The sequence below is a fragment of the Mugil cephalus genome, chromosome 6 (assembly GCF_022458985.1).
Source record: "Mugil cephalus isolate CIBA_MC_2020 chromosome 6, CIBA_Mcephalus_1.1, whole genome shotgun sequence".
Taxonomy (NCBI): Eukaryota; Metazoa; Chordata; class Actinopteri; order Mugiliformes; family Mugilidae; genus Mugil; species Mugil cephalus.
The window spans coordinates 4572954-4585875 of record NC_061775.1 but is presented as its reverse complement, the minus strand read 5'-3'; the positions used below and the strand labels follow the sequence as shown (position 1 = coordinate 4585875).

Genomic DNA, 12922 nt, shown 5'->3' with positions numbered 1-12922 from the left:
TGTGATGGCAGAAAGTGTGTGCCCCTCACTGGATGTGATGCAGGAGCAAGTGCTCTACAAAAGAAAAAAAAGACCACAGTTGTGCCAAAAAAAAAATGCACCAGTGTGTGCACATACACACACACCAGTGCACACACATATAATTCACGCATCAATTCATTTCCTTGTTAAACTGCCAACACAAGTGTTTAACAGTGCTTAACACACTCTTAATCTCACCCTTGAATGGAGGAATGAAATACTCCTTTCCTTTCCTTTCCTTTCCTTTCCTTTCCTTTCCTTTCCTTTCCTTTCCTTTCCTTTCCTTTCCTTTCCTTTCCTTTCCACACACACACACACACACACACACACACACACACACACACACACAAACTCTTTTATGACCTCATTGTGTCTTTTGTCAGAGACTCATTAAAGACTTAACTCCCTCCACTAAGGGGGCTTTTTTCTTTCAGTCCTGCCCAACAAATCCGGCCTCACTAATTGAATGGGACAATTACCGCTATTTTCAGGGGTCGTGGTAGTTAATAAGAGCGTTCTCTTTAGTTTTTAGGACAGTTAGTTAAGTGTGAAATAAGACTGGTGAGTTTGCTGAAGGTCTTCTCACCTCCTGTTGCGTCTGGTCAGACATGGCAATGGAAGTGAGCGGAAACGTTCAGATAAAGAAGAACACAATGTGATGAGCATCAATGAGGCAACAACAACAATTAGAGAATGGCCTTGCAGGCACAGCAATGTGTCCCGCATCAAGCAAGGAAGTCTGATGTCAAACCTTCTGTGTGCAGAGACATGAGGAGGTTATGACAGATAACGAGACGATGGTGGACACAAACATCAATGTATAAGGGGAATGAAAGAAGAAAGGTGAAAGCAGGATGAACATTTATTTGTTTTAAGAGTTTAAATCTAGCTGTATTATCATCAGTCACCTCTACTGTCTGCAGCCTCTGGATGCAACAGACCCTTTAGTGTGGAAGCCGCATGCTGAACACACATGGTGTAACCTCCCTGCAACGCAAGGGGCCTCCACAAATTTGCTAAGAATATTTATGTTCGGGCGGTGAAACCAAATCCCCCTTTTCCGTTTTTCCTAGAATCCGACTTCTCAGTGAGTCATCAGAATGAATGTACATACAGACGACTTGATTTGGGCTGTGCGCGAGGCCGCTTAAACACATGTTCACAAGGTTCATCTTTCACTTTCAGGGGCTTTGAAGAAGCTTTTTCTGACTCTGTGTTGCTATCATTGGGACTCACGATGACCTGTAACTGCAGAGCGTGAGTATTTCTGCAGTTCACTTTTAAATAGTTTAGACGTGTGTATACAAAGGAGGAAAGAGAGAAGGAAACACGGCCGATAAGGAAGCAGATGGCAAGTATTTATGCCTAATTTAAATATTTGAAAGAAGTTCTGAAAGACTGGGCACGTGAAGTGCCTAGCAGATTTCTGAAGTGGTCTTCATGGCTCAACGCTGCTGTGAATGTGCCACATCATCTTTCAGATGTGCAGAGAGGGGAATGTGAACCAAATGTGCAGCCCTCAGGTTTGCATAAGATGAAAAAGCGACAACAGGAAAGTGAAGGAATTCCTCCTCAGCAGGAAATCTAAATTCTCCCTGCAGTGATCTTTTAATTTCCTCAGCGGCTCACAGTGTCAAAGACAAAACTAATTGGAACATCAGACGGAGAGTGACATTAAACTTCTACATGTGCACAAGATAAACGACAACTGCTGGGAATATGTGTGTTGTACTCTATATCTGTCATTACTGTTACATTTGTTTGCCTTTAATCAGCAGTTCTAGTGCTGAGACAGCACTTTCATGGAGCTAAACATCAGTTCGTCGATGTCGGGCGGGTGTGTCTCAGGCAGGATATTTATCCATATCTGCCCCGTCGTTTATCATGACTGGCCTCCCTCTGAGTGAAGTACAGTCACCACAGTAGGAGCAGAGATTGAGACTGAGATCAGAGGCTGAGGGATGGGTGTGGCTCCGTTGTCTAATCACTGGGTTGGGTCTGCTGGTCAGGCCTTAAGCATTACCTTCCTGACAATCACGTGCACACACACAACATAACGGCGAAGCATACATGGCGGCATGTGCGTATACTTGAAATGTAGATAAAAGAAGCGGGAGGCTATGTTTAGTTAAGCAAAAATAGAGCCAAAGAGTTCAGTTGGACTGAAAATGTGTCACCTTATTATTTATCCATGTAATTCAGAGCCTTTATGTTTTATAGGTAAATGTGAGGCTCATATAACCATAATGAAACTTTCTCTTTCAAGGGCAGTCAGAATGTAATTACTGTGATGAACAAATTGCTAATTTTTTTCCATAAGATCAAGAGGATTAGTGACATTAATGCTAAATAAAGATGGATGAACTCAAAGAGTTCCTGAAAAGCAGAGCTGAAGCTCAGTGTCATGGCTCAAGCAGCCATCATCTTGGTTGTGATTCAGCCTACCTCTGATAATTCAAGAATGAGCAATACGGTGGTGTATGAGTGGAGTGGAGGCAGGCTGTGGACACCACAGCGGACAGATGGACCACAAGTGACCCGTCATTAAATGACCACGCCCTTTAATTCTGTAAAACTTAATTGAAGTAGTGTATTTTGATCTGTGAGTTATATAATCAGAAATGTCATCAATGTAGGAAATAACAACAGGCTGTAAAAAGTGTCTAAACATGTTTCTGCTAAAATGCTGGACATTTTACATGGAGATCTGTCGGAACTGGTTTTGGAGCCAGCTTCAGGTTGTCATATGAGGACCGCGTTTTTTTTTTTTTTTTTCAGCATCTCTATGTTGGTTTCATTGGTCAGCGCACTGGCTCTGATTCAGTTTTATTCCAGCAAGTTTATTTCTACAAATTTACAAGAACAATGTTTCTGTAGGTTAAACAACATGGTGGTTGGTGGGGTTTCTCACGGAGAGCGGATTCTTTGAAAGACTCATGTGAAAACATTGATATCTTTAATATCAAACATGATATGTTACCGGGCTAACTGACAGCAGAGAGCATATGCTACAATAATATTATGATGGTGGATTATCTAGGCCATAAGTCGCTGTGTGTTTGCTGGCCTCGGTGGAGGTGTTCTCACGCAGGTGTTGTGGCAAGAAAATCATCGTAAAACTCAGACAAACACATTTCTCTCGTGCCTGCTCGTAACCTCCATGTGTCTTTGATTTGTCTGCCGTTCCTGAGCTTCTTCGTTCCCCTCAAGGGCCACAAAGGGGTTTAACAGCCACCACTAAGTATGCATTTTGTGTCTTAACATCTTGATTTATTTAACATGACATAATATGAGCCGGGTAATGTGCTCTGTGTTCTTTTTATTTATTTTTGCTGCTATCGGGGACATGGGACAAGACAGTTGTGCTTTGTCATTGTTTCTGAGTGGCAGAGTGGTGACAGTGATCCACCAATGGGAGATGAGGCTCTGTAACGCTCACACGTCTCAGATCAGTCGGAGATATCTTGGATGCGTGTAAGGATCATCACAGTGAGTCCCCGAGCCCCCGCATGTTGCAGGGGACCAACCCAATACCAACAAAACAAATAGTTTTTACTGTTATAAATCTGTTTAGAAATTAGAATATAAGGTCATTTGGTAGCTCTCTGAACCAAGCTGTGTGATCTCTATTTGCTGTTAGTTACCTCTTACTGTCATTTCCTCTTGCTTGTTATTTTTATTTATTAATTTATTTATTGTTTATTTAACAGGGACAATACATATGCCACAGACTTCCAGCTTCTGCTAATTTGCAATCATTTGTGATTTTTGTAAACCTTTTCAGCTGCATTTTGCAGGTGGAGCAAGTTGTTTAAACACTGCAGCAAAATTTTACAATATAATTGTCACACAAGAGGAAGACTGGCTGTATAAATCCTCCTGCCACACCACTGACACGCAAGACAGCATTTATTAGTTTTAATAAAGATCAATCACGTGAGCAGTTATATTAAGAGAAATGAGGAACTGAATCTGGCTGTATGATTGGGAATACACCGATGTTATTTATATTCACTTTAATATACATCAATTATTTTATTTCTTATTGTTTATTTTTCACTGACTCCCTGGAAACCTCACGATAAGTACTCTAACATAGAATTGCAGTAAAGTTTCTGTATTGTCAGATCAGGAATGAAACTAAAACATTTTTCTAGCCTGTTTTACTTTTCCAGTGTCCAATTTCCAATTACTGCCATTTTGCACTTTAACGGTTTAGACTAAAATACTGCACTACTTGTCACACTTTTATTTGACAGCCATGTTAGTCTTCTAACTTTTATCTAACTTGAAAACTTAAGCGTTAACATACCAAATAACACAAAATACAACTTTTAATGTCTTATTGTTGTCAATAAAATGACCCAATAGAATATAAAATAATACATTTGACAAACAAAAACAAAAGACAATTTACAACAGCATGTCGGTATATAGTATATGTTTTTTTCTTTCCTGAATCTGAATACTTTTTACAGAACAATATTACTGTATTAAACTAGACTTACATTAATACATTCACAGTCCATTAGTTTAATATAAGTCAAACATTCAAATAAACGTGAACCCAGGTGTCAGACAACTTTCTCCAGTTATTCATCTCCTTCTATCGTGTTGATTGATGCGGATAGTTGACACCAGTGACACGGTGGAAGTGAAACCTTCTGCCGAGCAGCAGCTCTCCACTGAAGAAGGTTATGAATGACCCCCCTCCTCAAGTTATTCAGGGCTCGGACAAAGTTGAATCTCCGCCCTCGGACCTTCAGCCAATCATGTTTGAATATTCAAATAAGCCACCCATAAAGATGACCAGGAGCGGCAACTGTGACAGAGCCTGAGAAAGATCACTCTAAAACCACAACTCCACGCCACTTTGTGACTTTGTGTTTTAAAAACTCAAGTGGATTTACGGCCGACTTCCAGAGAACTTGATTTTATTTTAATCCGGGACGTTTTAGGGAAAATAATAATATGGGAAAGGGAAATTTTTGTTTTTTGACAGTTTGGATAATTTTGGGAAGCATCTGTGCAACTTTTTCTTCAGACCCTGAACCCACCGCCACTTCTGATTTTGGTAAGAACGACCATGTTATGTTTTGGTAGATGCCTTGGTTTAAATAGACCTGCTAGTGATGGAGCTCTGATGCAATAAACATATTCGGAAGTAAGTTAATTAATGCAGTGTGTCGCGAGTTGACCGGGAATAACCCGGTGAGGACATTTCAGAATTCAGGTCTGCACCCTATTTCATAGGTTTCTGCTCCATGTGTGCAGGAGGAAAGCCGCAGCTCCAAGTCTGTTGTCCCAAGAAGGACAAATAAACAAGGACTTTTTTATTATCATTAATTAATTTTCGAATCGCACGTAGGAAACAGTTGAATATTTCTAATTGAATTCGAAAAATATAACGTATATTTAATTCCTTCCTCTTAGAAACACTTTCTTTACTTTTTGTCGTTTTAATGACTGACTCATCGAAACATTTGATTCGTTAGAGATTTTATTTTTTATTTTTTAATACTTTTTTGTTTGTTTGTTTGTTTTTATAAGCGCCCTACAGATTTATTCTGGGGAACCCCTCACAGTCTTAACAACATAATTAGGACATTTGTGCTGGTAGAATCCAGATTAGTCAAAAGGGGGCGACACTGTCATTCTTTATACGGGTTCACTGCCGAGATTAGCTGATACTTAATGCGCAAAAATGCAGCAAGGTATTTGAAAAAGTATGTTGTTGTTTATAGTCCGATCAGTTCCAGGTTATTTTGTCGCCTGAACCTGCATTCATGATAGAAAAGGACTTAAGTGTTTCAAACTGCTGTTTGTTGTTCAGGTTCATTTCAATGAAACTGTTAATAATTGAGTTATGTCCTGGTTAGACTCTCACCGGACACAGTCCTGTTTTTGTCATGCCACAGCGGTCGTATAACTTTCTGCATACTCTCTGTTTGTGTGTTGTTACAGTAAACACCACAGTCACCGCTACTCCTCTGGAAACCACTACTGAATGGATCACAGACTACACTGACATCTTGTCCAAGTTCTCCCTGCGCACTGTAGAAACCCCAGATGATGACATGTGCTACATTGTGGCGGGCAGACCCGAAACCATCCATGAGTGTGAATTCAATCGAGAGACACAGACTTTCGTTGTGATACACGGCTGGACGGTATGTCAGACTAAATATAAGTCATGCAAACTGATCATCAGCGTGTAATGCTGTAGAAAATTATGTAACAGAGGTATCTGAACAGCTGAATCTAATAGATACACGACACCAGTAGTAATAGTAAAGGTTTATATAGTAGTGTTTTGGTGTCTCTGAAATTACACCACAAATAGTATCTGAATAGAAAACTCTTGAATGACACATTCACTACACATATAGAACTGCTAATGCAGGGCTGAAACAACAAACTACCTCATCTTGAATGTTAGGAGAAGTATAAACGGATAAGATGTGTGAGATGACAATAAAACACCTCTAAGAGAAAACATGCAGAGAAGTGAGAGTTGGCAGTGCAAACAGACCATACATCTCCTCCTATAATGTGATTTAGAAGCAGTCATGCACTAGAATGTGAACCTGATGATGCCTTGGCTGCCCTCCAACAACAGAGCGCAGAGTGAAGGTTGAGGCCCGAATAAATCACGCCATACTGCTGCTGACCTCAGCCATGTGTGTGACCTGTTTGTGTATGTGTGTGTGTATGTGTGCTAATATAGGTAACAGGGATGTTTGAGAGCTGGGTTCCCAAACTGGTCTCTGCTCTATACGAGCGCGAGCCCACTGCCAATGTGATCGTGGTGGACTGGCTGACCCGTGCCAACCAGCACTACCCGACCTCGGCCGCCTACACCAAACTCGTGGGTCGTGACGTCGCCAAGTTTGTCACCTGGATACAAGTGAGTGTTTTTTTACCGGTTGACAGCTGGATAACAGCAGGGTTGCATGCTTCACATGCTCTTGGTGGACAGGTGGATTTTGCTTTTAGATGACTACATTTATCACGGCAACGACTTGTTAATACACTGGCAAATAAATTAGAGCAACCTGTGGGACTGGTTTCTCCTAACTGTCATGTTCTGTACCCAGCAGTGCTGCTGCGGATATGTTTTCCTACTGGTCATGATTTTAAACACCAATAAAGTCGTTTTATGGCCTCGTCTGTGGCTCGAAGCAGTTTCACACTACAAGGCTCAGTATTTAGCGGAGCGCAGGTTTTGTTTGTATAACTTAAAGGCAAGATGGGTGCACTGGCATGAGTAATGCTCTCAATTGTTTGTCCTCTGTTTACATGACTTTCAAGTTTAAAGCTTGCAAAGAGTTGGCAAACCACAAAATTACACAAGATAATCCTTGTTTTGGATTATGTCCCAGAATCTGGTGAGGCTTGGAACAGGTACAGAATCTTTCCAGCAAGTCTGCAGGATTTTCTTGAAACCTTTTAAGGTGTATTACCATGCTCTTCTGACACATCTCACACATCTCTCACTTTCAGAAAGAGCTGCAGTTGCCCTGGGAGAGGCTCCATCTGCTGGGTTACAGTCTGGGAGCACATGTGGCTGGAATTGCCGGAGACCTCACTGGCAATAAAATCAGCAGGATTACAGGTGACAGCGTTAACTTGACCAGTCAGTCTGCTTTCATTCAAGATTTAATTGCACAATAGGTCATTGTCGCCCTCGGTTCTGATTCGCTGAGCCAGCCTCAAACCTCTTACAGTGAATTATATCGCTTGAAAATCTAGACGGAGAAGCTATTCGTCTTAGCTTACCGTACCGTGCCATAACAAGTGAGCACTTCTCTTTGCAGTCCCTCTCCTGAAAACAACACAGCGCACCAATGAAACATAATCTGTTGGCCATTACATTCCAGGTCTGCATTGTATGTGTGCATGTAACCAGTCGGTGCCAGTCAATGGGTCCAGTCCCCCCTAGTTGTCTCTGTGAAGTTTATCCAGCTTTGAAATGTCTCTGACCTGCTCAGACTAATGGTGTGCTTACTGAGCAGAAACCCATTAAGAGTCCACTGCTCCACAGTGTTTGGTTCTGCGGAGTTGTACAGGGCAGGAGGAGGCCAAACACTGAAAAGTTTGAATGCACAGTTTTGATTCAGGCTATAGGGTTGACACAGTATTATTCCTGTTGTTATGTCCGAATATACATACAGTGTTTTAAAGTATTTATGTTTTTTTCCTCTCAGGTATGGATCCTGCAGGTCCCACATTTGAGCACGCCGACGAGCAGAGCACCCTGTCCCGGGGCGATGCACAGTTTGTGGACGTCCTGCACACCAACACCAGGGGTTCCCCTGACCGCAGCATTGGCATCCAGAGACCAGTGGGTCACATCGACATTTACCCCAACGGGGGCACCTTCCAGCCGGGGTGCGACATCCAGAACACCTTGTTGGGGATTGCATCGGAAGGGATCAAGGGCCTCCAAAGTAATTATTACACTGAACTTCCCCTTGACCTAGCTTAGGACTAGATTTGAATGCAGTAGATGCAGTGTACACATTACAGTGAGGGATCTGTGACGGATCAACCCTGCTGTGTATCGTCAAAGATATTTTTATATGGCATCAGCAGACACACTATATTTAAGCTTCCATGGCTACAGTTGAAGTATGTTTGCCTGCTATCATAACATGCACATCTACAGGCTCACAGTGTGTCACAGAGATTAAAGCCATGCTTGATGTTTTGCTGCTTCTCTCCCTCAGCTACTACATTCCTCTGTGTTTAACAGAGCAAAGCAGAACTAAGTGAGAAAAGTCTTCTCAGTCAGCGTTCAGTCATCACATGAGGAAGTCATTTTCACGGTTTGCTTGACGTCAATTTTCAGAGAGGTTTCACCGTTTGTTCTCTCCCCGTGTGTTGCAGACATGGACCAGATTGTGAAATGTTCCCACGAGCGCTCCATTCACTTGTTCATCGACTCTCTGCTGAACACCCAGCAGCAGAGCATGGCCTACCGGTGCAACTCTAAAGAGGCCTTCAACAAGGGAATGTGCCTCAGCTGCAGGAAGAACCGCTGCAACAAGCTCGGCTACAACATCAACAAGGTCCGCACGGCCCGTAGTGCCAAGATGTACCTCAAGACTCGTGACATGATGCCTTACAAAGGTAAACACCAGCAAACGAGACGCTATGGCATCTGAATAATATTTATGAAGATGCACGGCAGGGAATGAAATACAAACTACCGGAGAGAAATCTGACTGGATTTACAGAGAGTCAGTTCATGCACATTACAGTAATCATCGATCTATAAGCTGCTGTTGTTGAATGTACTTAATGTGAATGTGGCAGCTTTGGTCTTAAAATTACTATTTGCACAGTTAGCCTTGGTACAAATGCACGATTTGCCTGGAGAACGCGTGCACGCAGGGGGTCAGGGAAAGAGGAGGTCGTTGGTATTTTGGGGGTGTGGGGGGGGCGCTAACGTAATGCGACACCTCTCCATGCGATACTCTTGCAGTGGAAAGGTTTTGAGATTTACAATTCAGCACATGTTTAGCGATGCAAAGGTGTGCTGAAAGCTAACTCTGTGTAGCCGGGTGATGTGAGTGTGAGAGTATGAACATAGCAGGGATTTACCACAAATCTGTTCTTAAAAGCAGCACTGTGGTAGTCACATGGAGACAGAGAGAGATCGAGGTTACATAAAGTCTTTAGGCTTTGGTATCAGAGCTGTTGGGAATCTGAAAGTTTTCCTCCCCTCTCCTCTAGTTTTCCATTACCAAGTGAAGGCACATTTCTTCAGCCAGGGTGAGCTGAGCTTCACGGAGCAGCCAATGAAGATTTCTCTGTATGGAACCCACGGAGAGAAGGAGGACATTGCTTTTGTTCTGTACGTACTTTAAACTGCAATCATTCACACTTGCGCATGTAGATTATAGATAAACGTAAGGCCATCTCGACTCTAAATAAGGCACTCATGCTCCATACGTCACACTCCTGTGAACACGCACATGCCAGGGATGCCTTTACAGCTTTAATGCTGAGGACAGTCTAATCTGAGCAGCTGAACTTTAACCATATTTCTCCCATTAATCCTGCAGACCTGTGCTGAACGGCAACTCCACTCTGTCCTTCCTCATCACCACCGACGTGGACATTGGAGACCTGATGATCGTGAAGCTGCGCTGGGAGAAGGATGCAATCATCAGCTGGTCAGACTGGTGGGGCAGCAGCAAGTTCCACATCCGAAAGCTTCGCATCAAGTCCGGCGAGACTCAGTCCAAGTAAGTTCTTAGTCGCCACCACGGAGGCTCAGAACAGACCTGGTGGCATCGATGTGCACCAGTCGCTGGACTGATGATATCTGTGTGATTTCAGAGTGATATTCACTGCAAAGGATGGAGAGTTTGCCTATCTCAAAAGGGGAGGAGACAATGCAGTCTTCGTCAAGTCTAAAGAAGACAAGATGAACCGTCAAGAGAAACTGTAAGTTACAATCAATCAGACACATTTTCTTATATAAATAAAATCGGGTTCAACAGACTGAGGATGAGGATAGAGTGAGGATAGATCTGTAGGAGGGATGTGGATGAAATAAATACACCTCAGCTATGGAAACACAACAGTCAACATATAAGAGATGCCATTAAATGTAAATGTTCTTATCTATATCTGTTGATAAAATTACATTTTGTATTATGTAAAGTCAAGATCCCATCTTGATTATTCCTCATTTGAATGAGCCATGTAATACACAGCGATAACTGAGGAGTGTCGTCTACCTATCTCTTTATCTAAACAAGATGTTTCCTGTTTCTTCTTCTTCTTCCAGGATGCACAAGCTGAAAATGCAGGGCAGTCTTTACGGGCAGAGCGATGCGTGAAGTTGTTCTTGAACACTATGTGCATCATCCATCTCACCATATACAGTACATAGCCAAAGATGGACAGCACTCAGCCACGCTGCTTGGAAATCCCTTACGAATAACTGGATATATAATGAATGCTGTGTTATTTCTTTTCTGATTCTTCCTTTATTCCCCCCCCCCAACCCAACTCCCAGAGCAACCAACGCAACCTCATCCACAGCACTAGAAATCAGTCCAGTCATGAGCTCCCTCGTGTGTCTCTGCAAATTCTGACACTGAAAAGTGTCACAGATGTCTGTTTGATGATGCGCTCATATTTTTACAAACCTTCAGCAGCTTTTTCTGCCATGTAATCGTCGTTTATGTTTTTGTATCCTCTATGTACTGTGTATACTGACTTTGACATGTTTTGAACTGATGTGCTTTCTGAGCCTTTGTGAACTTGGATCCTTGTCAGGGATTCGGAGTGATAGGCATAATGTAAGCATGTCCTTATCAGCGTTTTGAAAATGTGCAAAATGATCTATTCGTGCCCAACGTTTCTCGTTACTTAACCACTAATTGCCAACAATCAACAGGGACCAAAGAAGCTTTTATTATCTACTGAACGGAGAATCACAGTGGTCTTTGTAAATACCTTAATCAGTACTTTTTGAATATGAGTTATGTGTTAATATCTGATCTCTTGAAGCCTTGCCTGTTCTTTGATTGCATTGGTTATTGTGTCACTAGTCACTTTATAAGGATCTCTGTCCCCTGTAGCCATTTAGACGATCAGATCTTTGAGAGTGCACTCCAATAGGGATATGCATTCTTTACTATTTTTTTTCTATTGAAAATGAACGACGGACACCTTTAAATGTCCAATCAAATGGTCAAAAGTGTCCCACCTGAAAACAATTTACCTCATTTAACCTCAGTCTACAACCTGCCCTTAAGAAAGGTCAAACACTGCAAAATTGTTAAAGAAATCAACATGCAAGCCTTTGTCATTAGTGATGGACTGTCCTAGATAATAGCCATAATACATCTCAAAGAATACTTCATTTTGTATTTATTGATTGTACATTTATATATTTGTATATGAAGCTGTAATATATTTTGTCAGGCTTCCACTGTTGTCTGTATTTTTTTTATTTTAATAGGTGAAGCTTTGTGTGTTTTTAACGCACAGGAACGGTCAATCAAATTGGTCTCCATGATGGCTGCTGATGGCGACTTCTATGAACTGATATGCAGTGCACTGTCAAAAAGAAAGAGCCCAGGATGGTTTAATAAAGAGATAAACCAAATACTGCGATATTTCTTACTGCTCGAGCCGCTTTTAAAAATGCAAGCAATCAAATCCTCACAATTGCCCCTACACTTGTCACTAAAACTTTTAGGAACACGTGTACATAATGAAATTATCCAATCAGCCAATCATTTGGCAGCAGTACAATAAAATAGTTCAGACACACCCTTAATAACTGTGCTGAATGGAAAAACTTGTTTAATGTCCAACCTTGAGGATAAAATCGCGGTAGACCACTGCCAGTAACAGCAGGCTTGGAAAGAGTAGCCTGTGATGATAACTCTCCATTTAGGTTTCAGATGGTGGGGCCAGATTTTTCCGTCTACTTCATTAATTGACTGACCTAACTTGCACTCACTTGACAAATTTGTTCCATATGAGAAGTTTTGCTGGAGTTTTGACCTTCATATTCATTTTTACTCCATGCAGCTTAGTAGCAGGTGCACCAGTAGTACACGTCTTCCTCAGCCATCATAATGTTGACGGTCCAGTTTGCAACCATACGTGTGTGAGGACTGTTTTCTTGGCCCTTAATACTATTCAGTCATTATTTGAATACCTATTGTTGCTGGCCATTGGCATTCCTATTGGCCACAGTTGAGTTTCTAATGACAGCAACTCTGAAACCAGTGTGCAGCTGACAAACCTGTTGAAATATGTAACGCAATTCATGACATGGACCTGAATCTCAAAGGAATGTTTCCATCACCCTGCTGATTTCATGACACCAAGAACCAAAACTGTTTTTGGGAAGTCAATTTCAATGTCA

The 12922-nt window shown here is 41.9% G+C and overlaps 1 protein-coding gene across 1 annotated transcript; it reads left to right on the top strand.

The window, feature by feature from the left end:
• The first annotated feature begins 4840 nt into the window (after nucleotides 1–4840).
• Nucleotides 4841–11972, top strand: lpl (lipoprotein lipase). Its single transcript, XM_047587643.1, has 10 exons — nucleotides 4841–5095; nucleotides 5986–6191; nucleotides 6749–6928; nucleotides 7525–7636; nucleotides 8229–8471; nucleotides 8911–9153; nucleotides 9760–9880; nucleotides 10092–10274; nucleotides 10369–10476; nucleotides 10823–11972. Exons 1-10 carry the CDS (start codon nucleotides 4993–4995, stop codon nucleotides 10872–10874), a joined length of 1551 nt encoding a protein of 516 aa, XP_047443599.1. The 5' UTR covers nucleotides 4841–4992; the 3' UTR covers nucleotides 10875–11972.
• Nucleotides 11973–12922: the final 950 nt, after the last annotated feature.